Genomic DNA, 24866 nt, shown 5'->3' with positions numbered 1-24866 from the left:
TTTGGAGCAGCTTATAATAGCAGCACTCAGGAATTGTCTGGGAAACTCTTTTCTTGAGGAGGCTGGTGGATTTTTTTTCCCCTTTGGATTTTTTTTTTTAGTACCAAAGTGAGCGTTGTGCCAAATACATTGCTAATACTAAATAAAAGACTTTCACTCAAATGAAAATTGACTTTACTTAACCTTTGCTAAAGGGTTATACATTATTGCCTCACATTTCAAGGGGAATCCTCTAACCTTGGCCTGGCTCTGAACAGTCTATGAAATAATCTTGCAATTATTAATTTTTACTGACTCAACATATATGCATATAATCACAAAAAAATTGTATATTGTGGCGACCAGTAAAAGGTGGGCAGAAGCAATAAGTTACTTGTCATGGGAAGCTGCTAAATTATCATACACCAGACTGGCCTCAGATTGGTAATAATCAGAAATATTTTTTATTTTATAATTGCCTTTTTCTCAGACACAAGGCCAGGTTGGGTTAGCTGGTGTAGTATATGAGGAGTCTATTGCTCCTGTGGGTGCTGGAATTCAGAGATCCTCTGTGGACATCTCATATCACATCCAAAAATGTTCATCTTTTGGACAGAAAATGACCCATTTCACCTTTAGAAGGCAAAAACCTCAACTCACACTCTTCAGGGTTTTGTTAGAAACATTTTTTGCCAATTTATGTGAGAGAAGTTTTCAATATGTTTTCATTTTTTGCAACTAAACTGACATTTCCTCACTTCAAGGCACTTAAACTTTTAAGACAAAAGCTTGGCTTGGCCATGGCAATTTCCTAATAATAATAATAATAGTAATAATAATAATAATAATAATGATGATGATGATGATGATGGAAACAAGTCCCACTAATTTAATTGATAGAAACTTAAATTGAAAAATCAAATAAATGGAACATTAAACTTCCTTTAAATGTTATATTTATGATGAATATATTTATGAAAAATAGAATATTACACTTTTCACAGGATCTCTTAATAAAAAAATATATTAACAATTTTTATCTCTTAAAAAAGAACTGTTTGTGCACTGCAATCAAGCATTGTGTAGGGGATGACAATTTGGTTGGGAGAGAATTTTGTTAGACTAATTTGTTTCGAATTTTGTTAAGAATTTTTTGGTCTTTTTTTTTTTTTGGTTGTTGCTGCTCTTGGGATCTTGTTTGTTTGTAGGTTTGTGGTGGTTTTGGGTTTTTTTTAAGAAAAGAAATATTTTAATGATAAAAACTGACAGAATGTTTTAATGTTAAAAATTACCAGAACTTAAATTTTTTTAAAAGAATGTTGTGTTGGGAAATTACTCTCTCACAGGTTAATACAACCCAGCATTCATAGTTTTAGCTAATTTTTAATTTCCAGGGATTTTAAAAAGATGAGCCTTATTTCACTTCATGTGCCTACATCTCTCCCATTTTTGGTACATCCTGGGCGTTGTGCAGAGCATCCCATCCTTGGGGCCTTTAGTCCAGACTGGAAAGTACCAAATATAAAAGAAACAATTTTTCCTTAAAAGAAAAAAAATTCTCCTTAAAAGTCCTCCAGGAGATTCCCTCTAGAAACTGGAAATACCTGACTCCAGCCAAATCCTGTCCCAAGAGCATTTCCTACTTTCCTTAAGGAAACAGCGATTAAACCAAAATATCCGGGGAACGAGAAAACCCAGGATATTATATCAAATTATACCAAGAAGAAATTATACCTAGAACAACTTGACGATAGTGGCATTGCACAGACGTGACTCTAAACATGCAATTTCATAGGAAGGTGTTACCTTTGTGCCAGCAGCCCCTCCAAGGCCACCTTTGGCAGCTGCTCGGTGCCAGCAGCAGCAGCAGCAGCGGTCCCCGGGCTCAGGGCAGCAGAGTGGCTGTAATTACCGGCTGCAGGTGGAGATGCTCGCTCCCCTTGCCCTGGGGGAACTGAACCATAGCCATGATTAAAGGTAGTTAGAGATCCCTAATGACTGCAAACATGCAGAGCTGATAATTGCAACTACTTTTCATTCCGCCACCCGGGAGGACTGACCTACTGCCAGCAATAAACTTTCTTAAGTTTTTAGCGTTTGCTTTTTGGAATTCAGGTTTATTATTATTTATTTTATTTTAAATATTTTTCGAATCCTTCTTGACCTTCTTTGGATTTGTGACCAGCTCTGTGACAAACACAGCTCGCACACAGGTAACACCTCTGTATGAAACAACATATTTAGTTAGATTCATGTCTATACAGGATGCCAGTATCATGAAGTTGTTCCAGGTATAATTTGACTATATCCTGATATCTTTTCAGACATATATTGACATATTGATCTATCCCAGTTTCAAAATGGAAATCCAAACATATATATCAAAATGGATATTTTGATTTAATCCCAGTTTCCTTAGGAAAGTAAGAAAAGCTCTTTTAGAATTTGGCTGGAGTCAGATATTTCCAATTTCTAGAGGGAATCTCCTGGAGGAATTTTAAGGAGGAATTTGTTTCTTTTATATTTGGTACTTTCCATTTGGGATTAAAGGCCCCAAGGACGGGGTGCTCTGCACGACGCCTGGGATGCAGCAAAAATGGGAGAGATGCAGGCACACGAGGTGAAGCAAGCCTCACCTTTTAAAAATCCCTGGAAATCAAAAAAGGGTCTCAGGGCAGCTGGAAAAGGAGGATATTGGGTACAGAGGAAATCTGATCCAGTATGGTGATTTTCTTTATTCCAATCTTTGCCAATTATATCAATTCGTCCATTACTTTGATGTTATCAAACCTGTGAAACTCTTGCTAATGTTACTTTTCACGTGTTAAAGTCGATTATGAGCTTACTACCCTGCTGCTCAATGGCCTAAATGAACATATTCATGAAATCCACAATAAGAGCTGGGTTATTTGATTGTACAGCAAATTAGGATGTTCCTATCCTTAGGCTCTGAGGCTGCCTTCTCTGAAAAAGAAAGATGAGCTAGTTCCATCAAATGCCTATCTATTAATCAATTGTATTCACACACAATCCCCTTTGAAGATAGGGATAAAGGGCAGTAGAAAGACACCCTTCCCCAAATCTGCAGCAAATGATTTCTGGCACTATAAACATCACTTATTTTTCCAGAGGACACATCTGTTCTGAAGGTCTTCTGGCACCTACATAATCCCCGTTTATGGCTGTTGCCACAGAAATGGCAGCCTTTAAAACTCATTGAAATCTTTCCTCTCTGCCTCCACAAAAAGTTAAAGGCTAATTAAGGAAATGCAAACAGGAGCTTCTTCCGAGCTTGCAGCATGAGGAACTGAAGAAGTGAACATGCACTTAGTCCCTCTGGCAAAGGAAAAACAAACTAAAAAACATTATAATCTTTTTGGCATTTAAAAAAAAATCCTTTCTTCCCTTCTATATTGTAACAAATAACCCCCAAAATCAATAATGCAGAGGCACTGTTTAAAAAAAAAAGAGAAGCACTACAAGATGCTCCAGTCAAAACATTTCTTAACTGGCTCCAGAGGGGCAGAATCATCCCTCGTCCTTTTCAGCTGGAGCAACTCCGACCAAGAGGTGAGGTTTCATCCATGGTAGTGAAGCAAAGCTGGGAAAAAAAGGAGTGGAAAGGGGATTTCAAGGTTGAAACGTCTGTACAGCAGACTCCTCTGAGACAGGCAGAAAGCAATCAGTCAGGAACTTTTGCATGGCTTGTATTTTTGACAGAGTAAAAGTGATTTTAATACTGGACTGCAGATTTGCTCTGCAAATAATTATTGTATATAACCCTACTGATGGGGAATTTGTTTCTTTAATGATAAATTGTGGGATAATCCTGTATATTTGAGGACAAATCTGTACAACCTGACCCTGGGAGAAGCAGGACCTTTTCCATGGTATGTGATAAGGGTCTTTCATGAGTTAGCTTTTCATGGGTATTGGCTTCTGTGATTTGACCTCCATGATGATGATGATGATGATGATGATTCCTCTCATCTTTCCTCCCTGATCTCTCTTCTGTTAATTCTTTTTGCTTCAAAAATTTTTAGGAATGATTCGATAATGCAACTGCACATGTAAATCCACTGCTACTAGTAAATAGTAGAAATATTAAAATCTGGGGGAAAAACCCCAAGCAACTCCACACACTCCTTTATTTTTCTGCAGCTCAGATGATTTGGACAATACAAGACTTTGTTTTTCCAGCTGGAAATAAATACAGCACTGGACTGCACAGTCTGAGTTTTTAAATGTGAGAATAATGACCATTAAATCTATGATTTGAAAATGTGTCAGCAGAAAGCAGAAAACGCTATGGATACATTCTGCAGGTTACTGCCTTAGGGTCAATTGAAACAAGCAGATCTATGGGGCACAGCAGTGCAAGGAGCAAGCAATTGCAGGTGCAAATATGCCTGGGGCTTGTCTAACTACCATTAAAATAAAAAGTTTGATAGCACTAATCCTTTCTGTCCCTTTGCATTTGAAACAGCCACTGGCATTGCCTCAGCATTTTAACTGTGTGCTGGCAGAGCTGTGGGCTTGCTGGGAGGAGACATTGGGAAGGATGGTAAAAGGTAAGAAAAAACAGAGGTGCAAACCTGCATTTCCAAGAGAAAATGTCCAAATGAATACCCAGAGGTCAAAACCAGAACAATTACAAGCCTCTGAGTTTGCACCAGTAACAAATACCTGGCTCTCAGCTCTTTCAGTTCTTGTGAATGAAATTTTGAGAGGCTGCTCTGCCTACCTGGGCTGAAAGGCTCAGCAACACCTCTGAGAAGCCATGAAGTATCTTAGTGGGCTCTGAAAGAGGAGCAAGGTTGTTGCAGCACTGGATTTTACCCTTCTCCCCATCAGCTTGCCCCTCATTTCTGTCTCATGTAGCCACAGAGGCCAAAAATCACAACAGTGGCCAGGTATGTGCAACTGGGAGCCCCATCCCTTCTGCAGAGCTTTATTCAGCACCTCCACTGATGCCTAAAGTCTGTCCATGGTGTTCTGGTGGGAGAGGACTGAGATATAAAGGCAGAGGAATTTCCTACAGACAGAAAGAATCTGCTACAACAGTCTGCCACAGTTTGGTTTTTGAAGTCCATATTTTAACTGCCTTGTGTGCTCAAAGGGAAGATGCTCTAAGACTAGTAAAAGTCAAATTTCTCATTTTTATGTTGATTGTGCTTCATTTTTGAATGGGAGTTTTTGCTGGGTTCCTCTGCGGCTTGTAGAAATAGATGATTTTGAAAATCACAGGTGTGTGGGGATTAGTGATACATAATGGGCTGAAGTCTTATTGGGGAGAGCAAGATATGTGAATGCAGGAGAGAAACCTCCAGAAAGACCATTTTTCAGTGTCTTTGGGAGAGATCATGGGGCATGATGGCTTATCAGAGTCAGTTTTCAGCTCTCAAATTCTACATTCAAATTTTCGCTGAGGTGTTGAGGGAAAGTCAGTCTGTCATGGCTTCCAGGTTATTCAGAGACCTTCTGGGACACTCTGGATGCTTTGACTAGCTAAAGAGATTAGCCAAGGCTGTGGCAGAAAATGGATGTAAAATGGCAGAGAGCTGCCTCCTGCTACCCATTATTCTTCCCAGAGGTAAAATCTTCTCTCTGCTGCTGCCACCAACAGAACCTCTTTTGATTTTAGTGAGAATTAATCTGATTTTTATGGGCCTTGTGTATGATCAGAGACATGTCCAAATCAAGTCTCTGTAATGGAAAGATTTTTGGTCTATCTCAGGTAATTAATTGTGAACAATAACAAAGTGAGAGCAAACGTCTGAGTCCTGATTTGCCAGGCTAGGGCTTGGGTGAGAATGAAGTGTGATTAAGGTAGGAAAAATTTAATTTAAACTGGTTTTATTTTCTTCAGGGAGATAGAAGTTGCTTTTCTGGGCGATGTTGTGGGTAATAGTTTTCTACCAAAACTAAATTATCCAGGTGAAAGAGCACAGGAAAAAGATTTACTACATTGGTTACTCATTTTCTCCAACAGAACCAAAACATGCTTGATCCCAGTGGTCTTTGGCCATAGCAGGTTGGACACAAAGGACACACTAAAGATGTGGCATGGGCTGGATTTGGTTTGGTTTTCTTTCTAGGGACTATAAGGAAGCACACCCATAGCAGGCCTAAAGATATCATCTTTTTAAATTACAGCTGCAACATTTTCTTCCTTGTGAATTTAGCCTGAAATATTTGCTCTCTTTCAGGTCTTTCAGGTCACATCTCATCCACTTCTGTTTTGTGTAATCAACCAATTAACAATGGCTTGAGAAGTAGGCAGCCATAATTGGCATATGCTTTGCTGAAGAATAGTCATGAATGTGAAAATAAATTGTAGAGATTGTAATTGTTTTCCTTGCCTCATTCTTTCTCACAATCCTTGTAGAAACTCAGGGGAGAATATTCTGGATCAGACCAAAGTTCTTGTCTTGCCAAGTGTCTGTCTCTGTCAGGGGCTATTAAAAGGTCATTTGGACCTGTGATAAGAAAAAGTAAAGGCAGACCAATCTTTTCCCCAGCACTTTGCCATCAATTAGAGATTTTAGACAATTCCTAAGCTACAATTTGTATATTTTGCTGTTCTCCTGCTTTGGTATTTCATATATGCTCAGCTGGTGCTATTGAAAAATCCCACAATTACCACCCTCACATATCCTGCCAGGTAGAAAAGTGGTGTATTATCTCCACATTATGGATCTTGAACTGAGGAGCTGAAAGACTTGAAATGCCACCATCTAAAAATAGATTAGAGCTGTTACACTTCATTAGCACAATAAAAACTTTGGACCAAATTGATACCCAGCCTGCCCTTAAAAATCCAACCTCTCCATAAACTCCCTATTACAATACCACAGGATGAGGCAAAGGTGACTGCAACCCTGGAATTTTATGGCACTTCTGTGTTGCTTCCCTTTCTCAGTAAATGCCAGCAACATGATGATACTGTGCATTATGGCCTCAGTTTCAGAGCTGCTTTCTGATACTTTCAAGGCTTCAGGATCAGGATCTTTCAGATTTTTCAGCTGGCCATACAAGACATGACAAAGGTTTTAAGAGGACTTTGAGGGGAAGGGAGAGGAAAAGCCTGTTGTCACCAAAATAAACTGGGATGGGAGGCCAAAGCAGAAATTTTCCTTTCTGCTGCAGTCTTAGTAGTGATATTTTATCACTTACGTGGTGATTGAGAGATGTAGGAACAGATGTGAGCCTGTCATTCTAAATTGAAGGCTTTTTTTTTTTGGCATTTATCAGCTTTTTCTTTATTTTTAATTAGTATGTACTCATTGTCACAAGGCTACTGCACTCCAGAAAGGCATTGTGTACTAGGAGTACTGAAATGCTCTGCTTCAGCTTGAACAAAAAAACAATCAAAATTCTTTTATAGCTGTTGGTACTTTATTATTGTTCACAGCTCATGTGTTTGGTTAGCAGTGGGACATCTGATCTGGATACCTGGATTTTATACTGCAGTTATGAATAGCTAATAAAGCTATGTATTATGTGCCTCTTATAATGTAACTCCAAGAGTTGGGAGACCTATATTGTGTTTTTTCCTTATTCTGTTCATCCAGAAAGCTGGTTCCAGTACTGGCAGTGTACTGATTGGATGCCACTGACAGTAGTTTTATGTTCTTGACATAAAAAAATGCCTAAATAAAAGTTATATATTTTGTATAAGAAATAAAGATGCTTAGAAATACTTATGAATAACATAGGAAAAAACCCTAAGTTTCCTGGAAGCAGAAAAATATTAAAAAATATGGTCTTAATTTCCAGATCTGTGTATTCAGATGAAAAAAATACATATGAACTTTTGTCTTTGGCCTAACAGTATACTGATAGGGCTTTTTATACCCATTATTTTGTATATGTGTCTCCTCATAAACCCTCCACTCTTAGGAAGAACACAAAGAAAAATAGTCTAATTTCATATTGCTGTAGACTGTAGGCTGGAAGACTACTTTTCCACACTGAAGTTTTGAGATTTTTGTGAAAGGAACCACAGTTTTGTGTATGACAAACAAGCACAACCTGGATCCCAGCTGGGTACAAAGACAAATCCTTAGGTTGTACTAATGGTGCTGCTTCTTTCTCTTTTCCCTGCCAACTTCTTTGCTTGTGTATTTCATAGAAAATGGAAACCAATGTTTATGGCAAGATTTACATTCTGATATCGTTATTTTGGCATCTATGGAAAGATAGTGTTGGGATAGGGAAATAAATTTGTCATCTCGTTATCTTCCAATTTGGATTAAAACCACCTATAAGTGGTTGGCCTTCCAGGGTGGCTCTTGCTTGTTATTTCTCAGTGGCACAGCCTATCAATTTGCTAAATGTAAATTGTTCTTGGCTAGTTTTTCAAAGTAATTTGACAACCTGGTTTGATTTTGCTGTAACATAATCTAGACATTGTTTCCCTGTAATGGGACAAAGGCATTCTGACGAAACTATTATACAGAATTTCCTAGCAATTTTCCCCTCTCTTACAGTACCTATCGTATTTTGCTTAACTATAGCAATCTTCCCAGGTTCAAATGCTCTACTTAGCTGTGTTTAGGGTTTACATGAACTGTATGGATTTCATGCATTAGTTGAGACCTTGCTAAGAATACTAATGTTATGTGCTTTACAATAATGCAGTGAGTCCCAATTTGGTTTTGATTGCAATAAACTGGAGGCAAACGTGCAAACCTTTGCTAATTTAAGTTGATTTTACCTTTATCGTTTTGCATATTACATGATCTAGAGCCACACAAACAAAAGCTTGTTTGGACTTACCATGCTTTCCTTTTCAGAAAACAGAATTCTTTTTAATTAAAAACACTTTAAAAAAATCAGTATGTGTAATTGCTAACACCTGCTATGTGTTACTAACAGATGTTTCTTACTTACCTAAGGGAACTGTTATAATTACACTGTACGCTTATTGGAATGGCATTTAACCAAGATAGTTTAGGAACTTTAGGTGGTGACTTTGTGTTCTTTCATTCATCTTTCCTTTAAAAAATGTAAAAAAAAAAAAAAAATAGCTGAACAACCAGGCCTCCAGCTCATATTCACCAAACTGAGTTCAGCACAATGGAACTCTGGGTGTTCAGCCTCTCCTTGGTAAACCTGTGTTCTTTCATTCATCTTTCCTTAAAAAAATGTAAAAAATAGCTGAACAACCAGGCCTCCAGCTCATATTCATCAAACTGAGTTCAGAACAATGGAACTCTGGATGTTCAGCCTCTCCTTGGTAACCCTGAGCATCAAAGAGGAGTTTGGATTTGCTCCTCCAAGCTTTGCCCTGGAGCCTGTCTTTGCAGTCCTGGGATGGGATGGTTACAAGCCATGGTAACACTGAGCTTGGCAGGCAGGCAGGAAGGTAGGCAGGAAGGCAGACTGGCTGACCTGAGCAGCCCACCTAATCTCTCTGTTTCTGTGCTCTTTCCTGTGAAATGCTGGCAGTGTAGCCTCTTCACGATAATCATTAAGGTTGGCAAAGACCTCTAAGGTCATTGAGTCAAACCATTAACTCAGCACTGCCCAGCCCACCACTGAACCACATCCTGGACACCACATCCACAAACACCTCCAGGGATGGTGGACAGCTTCTTCTAGTGCTTGACAAGCCATTTTTTGGTGAAAGAATGTTTCCAATCCAAACCTCCCCTGGCCCAACTCAAGGCCGTTTCCTCTTGTCCCGTTGCTTGCCACTTGGGAGAAGAGACCGACATCCATGGAGGAGGGAGGCCCAAATCATGAGTGTTTTCCCAGGGCTTTGAGATTTTGGGGTGGGATTAGAGGTCAGCAGGACTAGCTCTGGGTGTTGTCCTGTCACCAGGGCCGTGCAGTGAAGGCTTTGAGGGGAAGGGAGAGAAAGGCTGCCCCCATGGCTGCCTCAGAGCTCCGCATTCCTGCACCTTCCTACACGGCTGCCGAGCAAGACACTCTGTGTTCTCCCTCTGCATCTTCATTTATGAAACTAATCACACAATTACCTGCAGGCATGTGTTAAATATGACACTGGTCTCTGCAAAATAATGGGCCAATTGCAAACAATGAATAAAGAGAGGCAGCTCCATTTATAACCGCTGTTTCAACAGAGCTGTGTTGTAATCAAAGTGATCTGAGGGTGACTCATTAATTAATTGATGTTCTTTTTTATTATGTGCTATTGAGTTAATGAGTAATTTGTGCTAGATAACTCTCTGAACACACTGATTACGTGAGATATTTTCTGGGGCTTTCATATCAATGACATGCTGAATAGGTGGAAGATGGTATTTGCTTATGTATACTCATTATTAGCAGGTTCAGGATGAATATAAATCAGCAGAAGGGCATTTTAAAAGGTATTAGATACATGCAGCTCTTACTTTAATGCTTTAAACAGATACTCTTCAGCTTTTAATGCCTTAAATAGTATTGAAATCACTTCCTTTATAATACTTCTATCAGCCACAATTGGCAGCTTTTAGAAAGGTGCCTACACAAAGGATTTTTACTGGGAGCATGTTTGTGCTAATGGCCTATTACCTTGCACATATTGTATTTTGGTTTCCTTTTGCAAGGTACTGAGCAGTAAACAGGTTTGGACTGCATCATTGGCCTGAAGTAGGAGGAATGTGTTAAGTGAATATGTAATTGGCTTTTTTTTATCTAAAGTGGTATTTAAAGGAATAAAAACACTGTTCTTATATACAGTACACACTTTGCTTTGTATAGTTTGACTTGTTAAAGCTTTTGCTTTATTGAAACCACAACATCTCCAATGCCATAGGAGTTTTTTATTCATTGAACAACAAATGGCTAAATTGATAATTTAGTCTGACAACAGCAGCACAGTGGAAGCTTTCAGAAAAATCAGCTAAATGTATAAAATTATACCCAGCAATCACTACAGACCTTCATTTTTGACAAGATTTGTTCTAGGTACAGATGACTGTAAACTACCTACTGCTGAGAAAATTATAAGAAGCTGCTGCATATTACGTTGAAAAAAGCCTTTAAAGTACTTTAAAATCTATACAGTCGAAACCTTGCCACAGTCCCTGTTTGTTTCTTTTTCCCAGTCTCCCTTCTCACTGACCACTTTTCAATTTATCTTCCCTAAGTCATTTTATGTGTAGGCAATTAGGAACATTTGAGGGATTGCTGGATGATTTTCCTTTATTTACATTATGTGAGCAAAAGATTTGAACATTTTGGGAGGATAGGAAAACATGAAAGTGTGCTTAAAATAAAACCACCAAACAACCCAGAAGATAGAAAACCACAGTCATGAAATAGATCAACTTTTAGCCCTGGTCACTGTTTCTGCCAGATCCAGGCTCTCTTGATCCATCACCAGTTGTGGCAGATAACAGACACAGCAGGTTACAGTTGTCAGAAGAGCTTTTTACAGTTGAAAATCAAGGTTTGAGAATTTTTAGTTTTCCACACGGCTCAAAACCAGCCACCCAAGTAGATTATAGTAGATTAAAAAAAAAAAAAAAAAAATTATTGATGCTATTATTAGCTTTGTCTGGCTAAACTTCACCATGTGTGCAGATAAAGATGGGAGGCACAAGTGGAAGCATTCCTGCCTGGCAAATACACTGAGTAAGGGTCACTGTCAGAGTGGCTTGGTGGATGCAGACAGCTTGCTGACACACACAGTGATGGAGAAGGAGAACCCAGCAGATAACAAAAAGCAACCCAAAGGAATGGTCTAGACCTCTGTCAAAACGATCACTAAAGTGGCCTGGCAGATAATCTCTCTCCACTATTGACTTTTGATGATATACTTTATTGGAGTTGTAAATGTTTCCATTAAATATTTCAACTCTCAGCCATTATTTTAACAACCAGGCAAGAAGGAAGTTTGAAATACAGGAAAATGGGTAATTGATCTTTGACCTACATCAAATCTAAATTTATTCTGTATCCTTTACATACAAAATTTAGATATGTATGTGAATAAGATAGATGAGCATAAAGTGCTCAAAGCAATGCCATACCATTGTGCACTGCAAACATACCCATATTTCTTTATCCTTGCATCAATTAAGATTGATAGAATGGTGAGACTATTTTTTTTTCTCTCCCTAGCAGGACCACCTTCCTCTTCCACACTTTGAGCCTAGGTCACAAAATGCACATATGAGCAATGTAGCATGTAGTAACGAGCCACTCTTTTCCCATTTCCCTCTCTTCATTTGCTCCATAAAGAGCTGAGCAGTGGCACTTTGTGGGAATGAGAGATTCCTTGAGCATTTACAGCACTGTTAGTGTTTAGTTGCCATCATCCCCAGCCATGCCTTCCTCAGGCTGAGCTGGTGTTGGTGCTTTCCTGCCTCAGATCTGTGGTTGCCTCCTGGGAATGCTCTGCTCCTCCCAGGGTGTCCCTACCCTGCTTGTGACATTCTTGGTTTTCTGAAGAGCCAAAAATGCTTTACAAAAGCACTGTATCCATTAGCCCCATGGGACAGACAGGGACAACTGAGGCACAGAGAAGTTGAGTGACTTGCCCAAACTCACAAGGGAGTCAAAGACAGAGTCAAGGACCTTTCTTTCTCATTTCTGAACCAGGGATTTCTATCTGCTCTGCAGCCTACTACTGGAAAGCAGAAGAGAGATCATCCCCAATTCTAATGGAAAGATCCCAGAGGAGCTGGAGGAGAAAATTGAAATTGGGCTCAAAACAAGATAATATGATCCTTCCCTTTCTGTCCATGCTGACCTTCATGGAAAGGACAGCTTGTTTATTGCTCTGAAGTGGGTCTGTAAGAGCCTAATGGTACCTCTGACACCAACTGCTTCGTTATCCCAAAGACATTAAGGGACTGGGGAAGGGAGTGCAAGAGACACTTGTGCTCAAGGTTAGGAAGGAAGATAGTCCACAAAAGAGGGCTAAATTTAATTTGAAAAACTATGTGGAGCTATTTCTTCTAATTAACAAGAACAGCCTGAGGAGTTGTTGCATTTCTTTCTGGTCCTGTATGAGTCAGAGTCAAGTTTTGTGAGCCATGCCTATTTTCAAAAGGGTTCACAGCCAGGAAAAAGAAACCACACTGTAACAACAGTCATTAAAACTAAATATCTATTTCTAAGTCAAGCCACTGTGCAGTGTGCTCTTACCATACACTTAAGGAATTTCCCCACTGCATGACAAAGTTTCTTTGACCATCCCCAGCAAAAACATGCTGAAACTGCAACAGGACAAGAAGAGCAGGGAAGGACAGCAGTCAACTTGAGCAGAGTCATGGGTTCATACTCAAAATAAAAACAAGAGCTTAGCTTCATAACAACACAGGGTATATAGTGGGTTTCTTGTTGGCTTTTTTCTTCCCTTCTTAATACTGTTTTGTTTGCTTGTTTTTAATACAGGTTGTTTTCCCAGTGAGCTAGATTACAGTGGCAAACAGACAAGACATAAATATGCATTGAACAACTTTTTAAACATTCATCCTGCTTTCCTTTGCCAAACACCTGTAAGCTCTGTCAGGGGCGTGAGCACTTAGGGACGTCCTGCTGATGCAATAGCTTCATGGCTTTAAAAACAGAGGCCCACCTCTCCTAGAAAAAGAACTGATTGCCAACAGGAGCTGTCAGCAGCGATTCCACCTCTGTCAAAAGGATTTTAATTGCCAGTATTGATGGGACAAACCTGTAGGATGTTGGCATGGGCAGCAAGGTACCTGTGCAGTCGAGTGTGGTAGCTCTCGCTCGCTATTGCAAAGTTTTGTCCCATCCATATCAGCATTTAAATTACCTTCAGCATTCACCGAGGTGGGTAATTAGCAACCAGTCACTCTCCCAGTGTCAGCTCAGGGTCGTTTCCTTAATGTAAATAGGACCCTCAGAGGGGGCTGTTTACAGTGCCTTCTACTTTCACTTTTTATTTTTTTCCAGGGTTTGTTGAGGACGAAGCCCCAGAAAACATATTAGGGTTAAGCCCTGATTAAAATTAAAAAAAAAAAAAAAAATTAAAAAAAAAAAGGGGAAAGAGAGAGAGGGAGATGAGGGAGAAAGAGACCCCTCGAATTTTAAGACTTCTTTAAAATGCATATAAAGAAAAATCTTCTCCCTTTCCTCCCCCCCGCCCCCAAATTAATGATTTCAGAAAAATAACATATATATTTTTATATATATATGTATATATATATATAAAATAAGATACCCAGAGGCACTGGTTTGCATTAGGGCTTAATTTTTTCCAGCTAAATTAAAAATCAAATCCAGGCATTTGGAATGCCTAAGGGGCACAAAAGCAGCACCCAAAATCATTAACTTTTGCACCTTTTATAATATAGCTCAAACCAGTCAGATTTGCTTTTCAAAATTTTGTAGTAAAATAAAAGTGCTCTTTGAGGAAAATCCATGCAATTAAACAGCAGATGCTTAACCCCTGAAAAATAGAGGCTTATAAGAGAAGTGCTGATAGACCCTTAACCATAGCATCATTAGCAGCAGGTGCTGCTAGTTATTAGTTTTCTAAATAGTTTTAATGTAAACAGTATTCTTAAGCTCTAAGTGTAGCATAATGGTTGGGATTTGCTCTTTAATGCTTTTTACTAGAAAGATACAGCTCATTTAAAATAGCTGGTAGATACAGAAAGCATAAATATACAGTAAGTTTAGACACTGATTGTACTAAATGCAACAATACAAAGAAGCAAACAGGAACACAAATGGTAACACAATAAAACTGTATTACATTTGTGCTTCAAATATTACAATACATTATGTACAATAGTCCAAAATAAACATCTCATGCCAAATGACACAAAAAGAAACAAAAAAAAACCCCAAACAAATGGAAAATCCCAAGAGCAAGCAGAAAGAATCCAGCTGTATATACAGTACCTTTTTTAATTAACATTCAACTCTGAACTGGAGCAATTTTCACTACATACAGATGCAGTCCGCCTTTTATTTCACGCAACCATTCTGTCTCCCTAAATCTATGCTATTCAGTAGGTTCCTGTGTCATTTCTTATATACATGTTGAGCAAAAAAGATAAAAGAAAGTAGTGCTTTTTATTCTTAATGATGTGGCATCCGATCAGCGGACCTGGGGTGCATAACCTTCTTTCATTAAACCCTCCTCATAGTCTGTCTGGCACAGAATCATGTTGTTCTTCAGGAAAAATTTGTCTCCAACACAAAATCTGAAATTGAAATAACAAAGAGAAAAGAAAAAGAGAGTTTGAGGGTGAATGGTGGGATATGGTCTTACAGGTTGAGGGCTGTAGAGCAAGTGCTGGCTGGACAGCACCCAGATGTGCATGTGGGAAAGGCCAGCAGAGGAATTGCCCTGGTGCCACAATTAATCCTGTGCTTTCAACAAAATCTAGTGCATTCAGGCACTTTTGCTTGCCCAGCCAAAGACCTCATTCAAAGCCCACTGTGGGCTGTGGGAGTCCTGGATCAGGTCACTGGCACACAGTTAAAAACACAATACATATCCCAGGCTGCTGAGCTGAGTGAAAAGTAAATGTCCTGCAAACCAGAAGGAAGACAAAATACAGCAAAGCATGCAGTAGAAAGCTTGTCTGAGATATCTTGTATTTGTCTTGTGTCCTAGTAAGAATTTCTTGTAATGTTCCAGTTGGATATTTCACGAGATTTGATTTTAGTTGGTGATTCTGAGAACTGCTTTAGCACACACACAACTTGCTGTAAAGTATATGTAAACCAGAGACACGCAGGCATGCAGAAAAAAACCACCCTTTTTCCTTTTTTTCCTGTAGGAGTTGATTATAAATTTAGTTACTCAGCTAACTACTCTCTCATGGTATCAGTGCACCTACACTATTACAGTATTACCTGCATCAGAATGATCTGATTGCTGCAAAACACCACTGAGAGATTGCATTTGCTTCTCTCTGATGAGCAGGACAATCACATAATGTTAATGCTCCTGGCTGGCTGACTTCAAACTTTGAGTAAAGTAGGATTTCCCAGCTAAAAATATATGCTTGAATTTAAGAAGGCTCTTCCCTGACACACCCTGCAGTCCTTCTTCCCCTTGACAAAGCCACTCTTCTGGAAGATGCTTAGGGAGAAGTGAATGGGGCCAGTGCAGAAAAAAAGTTTCCCTAGTGACTGCCTTGGCAGGGTTACATGGCTTTGTTTGTAGTGAACTCTCCAGCTATGAAATATATTGGGAGGCACTGCTTGCCTTATTCCAATTAAAATGAAAGAAAATAACCTAAATGAACCCCCTAACACTGATGTGAATAAATGAAACCAGCTAATTATGGATCTCAGTACATGAAGTATTGTTTAATGTGTAAGGGATTATAATGTCCTTTTTTAAAATAATTTCCAAATGGTGACATCTTGGACACAATTAGGGTCAGATATAAATGCTTGTGTTGTTTACGGTAGATTTAACAGCAGAGCAGCTCTGGGAATAGCTGGATATGTATTTAATTGTAACAATTTAACCTTCAAATAGCGGTGCCTGCTGGAGTTGACCCAGTAAAACTCCATAAATGACACAGGCTGACCCCTGATAGTGGTCTGTCTTTATCAGATAGTCAATTTCTAATGATGTTCGAGCAGAAATCTTGGTGAATTGTTACAGATTAAATTGTGTATGGAAAGCAGTCCTTTAATGTTTTGTGAAGTTGGAGGTTTAAATGAGTAGCAGTTGGACTGATTTACATTTGTGAAGATTGGAATGCTAGACAAACAGTGAACCCATTTATTTTCCAACTGGGTAGCTTTGGAAATTTATCCTTATGCTAGCTAAATAGATAGAGGGAAAATAGTGTAATAAAAAAGTGGATTGAAAAGAATTAGCTCTGCTCTTAAAGGAAAATTGGTTTGTTTATTTGTGGACTCTTTTTTTTTCTGTGGGATTACTGCCTGCTGCTGATGATGATTGAAAATAGAGATTATGGGAGGATCCTGAAATCTTTAAGTTATTTATGGTGAACACTCTTTTACAGAATGTAGAAGTTCCTATTATTCTTCCCACCCCAATCCTGATATACTAGGCTACTGACAACACAAAATGATTTTGAATAGCTATGTTGAAATACAGAATTCATACATAAAAGTTGTTCTTTGGTGTTTTTTCCTAGTTTCCATCTTTTGTATTTTTGTCCATTGACAGCAATGCTGAGAAAAATTCTTTTGTGCACCTTACAAGATTAGGTAAAAGAGTTGTAACCAGTGCCAACATGTAACACTTGTTTTTCCCGAAGAAGTCACATATAAAATCAACAAAAAACAAAGAAAATCCACCAGTGCATCAGTGGGAGATGAAACCACCTCTGCACCCAGCAGAAAACACTGAACTGAGAATGTTGTTCAGCTTTGTGTATTCCTTTTGTTTCAGGGTAAGACAGAGCCCAGCAAACTAATTTTTTTAAAGCATTTAGTAAATGAAAAATGCACTGCTGAAGTGCAATTCACTTGCATGGCAATATTTATCACGTGTGGCTCTGTGCAACATCGTTTGCATCAAGACCCTGGCTGAAGGATTTTTGTTTCCCAGCCCTCAGAGCAGCGACACAGTTTGAATTAAACTGCAGGGGCTACCCGGGAGTGTCAGGATGCCTTTCCCAATAAAAAGTGTCAATGCCTTTTGCTTTAGCAATGTTGATATGAGGAGCCAGAAGTGCTCTACCTGTGTGTGCTGGCATGTGACAGCTTTATACACGAGTGGCCTCAAACACACACAGTTCTCCTCGTGCTCCAAGTGTGCAGCTGTCCTGTGGACAGGCTGCCAGTGACCTGTCTGTCTGATAACCTGTGGGATGGGGTCTGCCTGCATGGGAAGGCATCCTCTGGATGGTCCCCTGTGCCTTGGGGGAAGCCTGTTGCTGGTGATGCTTATGGTTCAAATTCTGCAGCTGTTTTGATATTACACAAGCTCGGTGACAAGCATATTTGGCTTGTGCGGGCCCCTGGGTGTTAAATGTGTGAATTGTGCACTCATTAGGTGACAAAGAGGTAAGCACCAGGTGAAAAACCTATAATCCTGGCATGCTGGCTCCCAGGTGCAATGGGACAGGGCATGTAAGCAGATGAAGTATGAGGAATTCTGGCTATTCACACTTTCAACATTACTTGACTCTCAAAACCAGATTTAGCCTCTCCTGAAGTGAAAGATCTGTAACCACTTCAGATTGAGTTTGCACACTGCAAAATTTAAACCTGGCTCAGCTTTAAAATGGGAGGGTAAATTGAAGCCTAACCTCCCACTAAGGTTGAGATTTTTTTTATGGAATTGGCACAGGATGTAAATCAGGGCACAATTTGGGCACACACATTAAATGGAGTGGAGGAGCATGTTAAGATGCCACTGTGCTAGGAGTATATAATTAGGCAAGATTATTACTCTTCTAGCAGGCAGATGGTAGTCTTCAGCCTTCCCTAAAACCCTCACCCAATTTTTTTAATAGGCATGCAAGATGAAGAGGAAAGAATATACAATAGGCTGCATTAACATGCCAGATTGGACTGAGCACCATAAATTGATAATAGTACTTTTGACACGACTGTGACATTAGTAGAATGACCATTATAATTAACCTACATCCTAGAGCCCCTGTAATATTTTACTCTGGCAAAAGGAAGGCCATTTATATTACAAAATGACCTCTGTTATCACCTTGTTTGGAAGGGAAGGTGTGCCTAGACTAATCACAAGAAGAATAAAACTTCTATTTTGAGAAGTAGCTCTTTCATTGTTCAGAACAGATATTTAAGGAGATCTCACTGCTGTCTGTCATCTTTTCTGATGCACAGGACATGTGTCAAGGTACTGAAGACTACTTAAGAAAACAAGAGAAATATTGCTCTGAAGGAAGATGGCTTCGTGTGTGCCTCCTCTGGTAATGCCATATCTTTGTGGCTGTAGAAAGAAACAAAATCTGGAAGCATTTACTTGATTTCCTGAGGATTAAGACAATTCAGACTTACCACACCCACACCCTTCCCCTCTGCTTTTTGCAATCAGTGAGTAACTTGGGCTCTGCTTTTCCCCTTTCCTCTCTTTTTAAATGTTGAGCTTCCAGTAGAACTCACATTAACGTTCACCTATGTGCATCACTAAGAGAACAAAGCCACTCTTTTACACCACAGATCATCAGTCCACACCTGTGGCTTATTAATTCTGGGGTTCTGTCAAAATGTCCATTTCAAAGGCTGGAAAGTGGGAGCTGTGCCTGAGATTGTATATTTTTACCAGAATACACAGACACAGAATCCCAGTTCAACCTCAAATGGTAATCCACAACTCAGTGGGCTTTTCATGCAGTGTTTTATAAAAACGTGGGTATGGACAATATGTTAATTTGTATTCTAAATTTTGAGACATACAATGAAGATAAGCAGTACTCAGACCTTCAGAATTTATAAAATGACCACTCATGCAAAAATCTAATATTGGTGTTTGAAATAAGGATGTCCCTGGCATTGTATTCCCTCTCCCGTGCTTGACAGAGAACAAAGGCAGCATTGTGTGGGCATTTTACACTTTATATTGGGGGTAAGTGTTTACAGCTACATCAGGACAGCAATTTCAATGAGTATGTAACCATTTTTACTCCAGTGTCTATTAAAATAAAGGCAATTGCAGATAGAAGGGTAGAACAGGCAATTTAAACACCTCTCAGCGATAGCAGATGGGGGTTTTAAGCCCTACTCTGAGCTGACTTCATACGGCAGAGAGAAAAAAAATCACAGGAGTAGGGAACAAGGTGCTAAAGACGCCGGCAGAGTGAGAGGAAGGACACACAAACTCGGGGAAGTGGGAAAGCCGGAGGCAGGCTGACATCATCTCTGCAGTCAAAAGTGTCAAAAGTGTCATAGGCACAGCTGAGCCCACTTGCAAGATTTTCCACTCCGTTTTGTTAGTCACACACATGCAGCCTGACAAAGTGTGAAAGGCAGTGTCTGTTTACAAGTTTATTTTTCCAGTGGTTTCCTTCCCCCACCCTTCCACCTTTAAATTTTCAGCAGAAATGAGGTATATTGAGGTTACTGTCAACGTGGGGTGAAGGGCTTCTGAGGAGAAGTTAAATATGTTTACAGAGAAGAAAGGGGAGCACTCTCACACCATTAAGCTGACTGTCACTAAGCTCTGCAGGTACTTAGGCGATGGAAAAACTTCAAATTAGGAGTAAGCTGGACAGAGACATGAGAGATAAGAGGATGCTAAAACCTTTAGGCTAGGAGCAGAGCTTAATATTCACAAAATTGCTACAGCTTTAAGCATCAGTATCAAGAAAAATGTGGGGGAAATATCTCAGAAACTGTCTGGCTGGAGCAATTAGATCCTGGAGCTGAATAGCTTTATGAAAGGGAAAATAGGAGACAGTGCCTGTTTGACACCAGGGGACCAGGCTTAGTGGCTCAGGAGCTGTGTCCCCAGTGTGTCTTCCTGGAGTACAGGGTGTGAGACAATGCCTTTTTCTCCTCACTCTGAAAAAGTCACATTCAGGAGGCCAATAAAGGGACTGGCAATGTTATGAGTTAGTTCAGAGCTGGAGTTCATGGCCTGAACAAAAGTCCCCTCAAGTGAAGGCAGCCTAATTACCATCCACGCCGAGGCTTGCACTGGATAGTGAGTTGTAGACACTCAGAAATAATAAAGCAAACAGTGAAGTTGTCTATAAAAGCAGAAAAATCACTGAATCATCACAAAGAGCACTAGGCAAAAAAGGGCAGGCATCTCTCTGGGCCAGGACCAACCCTTTAAAGGGTAGGAAAGTGAGGGTCATGCAATAGCAGGACCAAAGGATGGGGTGCCCCAAGGAGCAGTGAGATGTGTGCTAATATAAATATTACTTGGCTTGAAAAGCAGAAGGAGATGGAAGGAGCAAGGACCCAGAACATCAGAAAAAAAATTCAGAGTTGACAAAGTAGTGCAATCTGAAGAAACAGTTCTGCATTCTCATGAACATTGTATGCATTCTGTTAGGAAAAAGCCTGAATGGCAGATGGTAACTGAAAATGAAACATGGAATCAAACAGAGAGCACTACATACTCTGCAAAACTAGTGTAGAGAAGGACCCAAAGGTTTTAAAATTTAATGGGGGAAGAAAATGTGAAATTGGGGAATAAGGCTAAACAAGTTCTGCAATAGGTGGTGAGCCTTGAAACACCTATTGGTGATTTTTGGATATATTTGATTTGTTTGCAAAAACATATTCTCTTCAATTAATAAATTACATATTGGTGGAGTTAGTGGCTGGAGTGAAAGGAAAAAGCAAACCTAAAACCTTTCAATAACATTATTTTGTGTATAAAGGGGCAACAGAAACTTTAAAAAGTTAAACTGAAGTCTTATAAACACATCCTTACACAGAATCTGCTGTGTGGTTTTGATTAGCTTGCGGGAAGGAAGAGAAAATGATCCTAAAGGACAACAGAAACTATTAATGAAATGGTGAGTGACAAGATTTTTCTGTTTAAAAGAGAACAGAAAAAGGTTTCATAGCAGATCTGAAAACCCCCAAGCTGCTGATGGGCCAGGTGTCTAACAATGTGGAGGTTTATTGTTATTCAAGTAACAAAAACCAGAAGATTTGAAGTATTGTTGAGAGAATGCAGTCAGTGGGATGCTTTGCCATAGGAACCACTGAAGAGTTATGCTGGAGCATCCATGAAATAGGATTTTTTGTAAAAAACAACAAAATTAATTCTTCAGAGGGCCACTAGTCCCAAATTGTGAGGAAGAAAGGAACCCTACAAGCAGTCTGCTTTATTAGGCTCCATGAGAGCTATTGCAATGGAATCAGGATTAGGGTCACTTTTGAGAATTTATGAAATTCTTTGAAACTCCTGGAACCACTCCCTGTTTTCACTAGATGAACTAAATTGTATTTCAGGTAAATCCATTCTTTTGTTCTCAGTCTAAGACACCTGTAAGACTATTTCAGCAACCCTTTGCCCAAAATACATGCAAAGTAAAAATCAAATAAAAGATTAGATTGAAGTCTCAGGAATAAAAAGGCTGAGAATTATTAAATAACCCAGTTAAGCTCCATTTCAGAAGCATCTAACAGCACTTTTCCAGGGGGATCAGCAGCCCCAGGGAACACCACAATGTGTGTTAGCTGCAAAGTGAAATTGCACATTAGTTTGCAGTTGTAATGGTAAAAGAGGAATATTAAAAATATGCATAACAGCTGGGGGGGTTTTTTTTGGTTTTTTTGGTTTTTTGTTTTTTTTTTTGGGTGGTGGAGGGTGGAGGGAATAAAAAGAAAGTTCACTTCCTCAGATCCAAGAGTGCTAACTATGATGAAAATCTTTTGCACTCCAGCTAACAAACATTGTCTGCTTTGCTTGACTGATGAAGATTAGCTGACTTCTTACATTAAAGAAGTTTGTCTTGTATGGGCTGAAGTGACAAGACAATAACTAAGTGCTAATTGTGCATAACCAACACTAAAGATATGCAGCCCCATTATGGCGTGTAATAAATGAAGCGAACAACAGAAATATATTAGGGGCTTTAATAATGATACCAGAAGTGTGGTTTGGAAAAAAACAGGATGTGAAGGGTTTAGGAAACAAAACCCAGGACACTTTGTGTGTGTGTCTCTTAAATGGGTACTGTGGGAGCCTCTGCCTGCCTTGCTCAGCTTCTCAGTTATGTGGCAAGACAAAATTGATATAGGACTTTAAATAGCATTAGAACCTATAATTACTTTGCATTATTATATAGTTTAAGCAGTGGTTATTACTTGCCTGGTATTTTAATTTCCCATGCAACATGATGAAAAAGGTCAATTTGGCTTTTTTTAAAGAGCATAATTGTAGTGTGCTACACTTATTAGCAGCTGTACATTTTATGGTTCTTTAGGGATGTTTGATTTTTAAATGACTACAGTGTTAAAAAATAATACACTGTAGGACAAGGTGAGTTAGGAAAGCTTATTTAGAGCTGTGTCTTGCTTTGTCATGTCAGACTATTATCTTCCTAATTTTTCCTTGCTTCCCTAAAAATGTATATCGTGCGTTTCTTCCCAACTGAAGAAAGGAAAAAAAAAAAGGAATGCTATAAAATGCTAAATAGGATAATGTAATAACTGAAAACTAACTGAAAATAATAGGGACATTAAGGATTGGTCATAATTGGCTCTCTCACTTCCTAGACCTCATAGAGGTCTCTGGCAAAGCTGCTTTCAGCTCTGGTGGAGTCAGAAATGGAGCTCCCGGTGAAATCTCCAGCTCCACTCGGAGTGTAGCTGGTATAAACTTGGCTCTATTCACCTCTGAGAAAATCAGATGTTACAATTTTACCATTTTTGACATTCGCTCTCCAACTGTGCCATATGGGTGATGCTTCAGAACAGGGTGTCAGGTTTGGATTCTTGGGATTTTTATAACCTACGGTTTGGATATGGAAATAAAAATAGGACTGTAAGAGGGCCAATGCTGCTACAGAGGAAATGGTGGGAACAACATCTTTTAAATTTAAATGATTACAGTTCTGGCAACAGGAAGAAACAATGTGTACTTTAAAAGAAATACATGTGATAAAAATGAAGAATTAAAGTGAAATTAATGCAATAATGACAAATGGTACTGTTATGCTCTTCTGCAGAAAAGGATCTCAAAGACCTTTATAAATATTAATTAATTAAACCTGACAGACAGCCTTTTGAAGGAGAGGAAGTAACATTATTCTTTTTTATTGATGTGGGACTTGAGGCACAAAAAGTTTTCTGGCCAAGGTCATGAAAGATGTTCTGTATTAGTCCCAGGAACAGCATCCAGGTCTTACTCTCCATCTTGGGGTTCTGCTGCTGGAAAGCGTTTCCTCTTTGGAATGTATGCCCACAGCAGTGCTAGCACTCAGCTTATAGAGCAGACCCAAGAAATTCTCTTACCTCTGATTACAAAGCTGACATGCAAAACAGTCCAGGTGATAAACATTGTCCTTTGCTCTCATCACCATCTCAAAAGCAGGTATGAGCTTACTGCAGGCAGCGCAGTTTCCTGTAACGCCAAATAACCTGGAGATACAGAAAGAAATAGATTCTTGATTCACTTTCTTTTTTATTTATTTTTAAAATTTATTATTTTTTCCTCCCACAGCCTGGTCTTTGGCTGACTTCCCAGCACACCTCCTTTTGGAAAGGCTGGCCTTTGGTGCTTCAACTCTGCCCGATTTGCAGCACAAAGACATAGCCTTGCCGAAGAGAGCTTTATGACAGACTAATATTGCACCTATTGTGATGTTATATTTTTTTCCTGCAGGTTATACTGACCTTTCTTGATAAAAGAAACATCTTGTTAAACTAAACAAAGAAACAGTAAACACATTAGGGACGTTACATAACTGTGCAGGCAGAGGTCAAGCTGTTTGCATAAGTGGAAAGAGTCTTCTTCTTAGATCCTGCCGTGCAGGAGAGAGCCACATAACCTTGGCTTTTGGTGCTGCTTATTACTAAAACACACTTTAGCTAGAAAAGAAATAACACTTGTAAAAGCCAACATTCTTCGCATTTTTGACATCTAGTGCTAAAAGCTTTACCACTATTATTAAAAGAACATTTTATGAACAAGTCATTTAAATCGTCAGAAAGCATTAGTGGTTCATGCACCTTACAACCCTATACCGTAGTTATTGCTATGATTATGTTATTCAGGTAGCACATTAAAGTAAATGAGGCTGTAAACTATATATAGTCACATCAGGAGTAGAAGTATAAAATACTGTAAGAACAATATGAAATGCTGTTTTTGCCAGACATCTATATAATTTTCTTTTTAAATTCCCTTTGCTGAAGGTTTTTCAATACTTTTCAAGTGGGTGTATTACCCACACAAAAAAAAATCAACACACCAAAAAAAAAACCAAAAAACAAACCCCAACCAACATACATACACATCCTTTTGTGACACAGAAGGATTATAATGAACAAGAAAAAACACGTTAGCTCTA

The 24866-nt window shown here is 39.1% G+C and overlaps 1 protein-coding gene across 4 annotated transcripts in view; it reads right to left on the bottom strand.

The window, feature by feature from the left end:
* Positions 1 to 11118: 11118 nt before the first annotated feature.
* Positions 11119 to 24866, bottom strand: part of LMO3 (LIM domain only 3) — a 58917-nt gene continuing 45169 nt past the window's right edge. For all 4 annotated transcript variants that reach the window (XM_054631505.2, XM_077178130.1, XM_054631509.2 and 1 more), the window contains 2 exons: positions 23809 to 23934; positions 11119 to 15119 (listed from right to left, as the gene is read on the bottom strand). In XM_054631505.2, the coding sequence (XP_054487480.1) occupies positions 15014 to 15119; positions 23809 to 23934 (232 nt within the window). In that variant the 3' untranslated portion in view covers positions 11119 to 15013. The remainder of the gene's footprint in view (positions 15120 to 23808; positions 23935 to 24866) is intronic.

The sequence above is a fragment of the Agelaius phoeniceus genome, chromosome 5, assembly GCF_051311805.1.
Source record: "Agelaius phoeniceus isolate bAgePho1 chromosome 5, bAgePho1.hap1, whole genome shotgun sequence".
In the NCBI taxonomy this organism is placed as follows: Eukaryota; Metazoa; Chordata; class Aves; order Passeriformes; family Icteridae; genus Agelaius; species Agelaius phoeniceus.
This window is presented reverse-complemented; position numbering and strand designations above follow the sequence as displayed.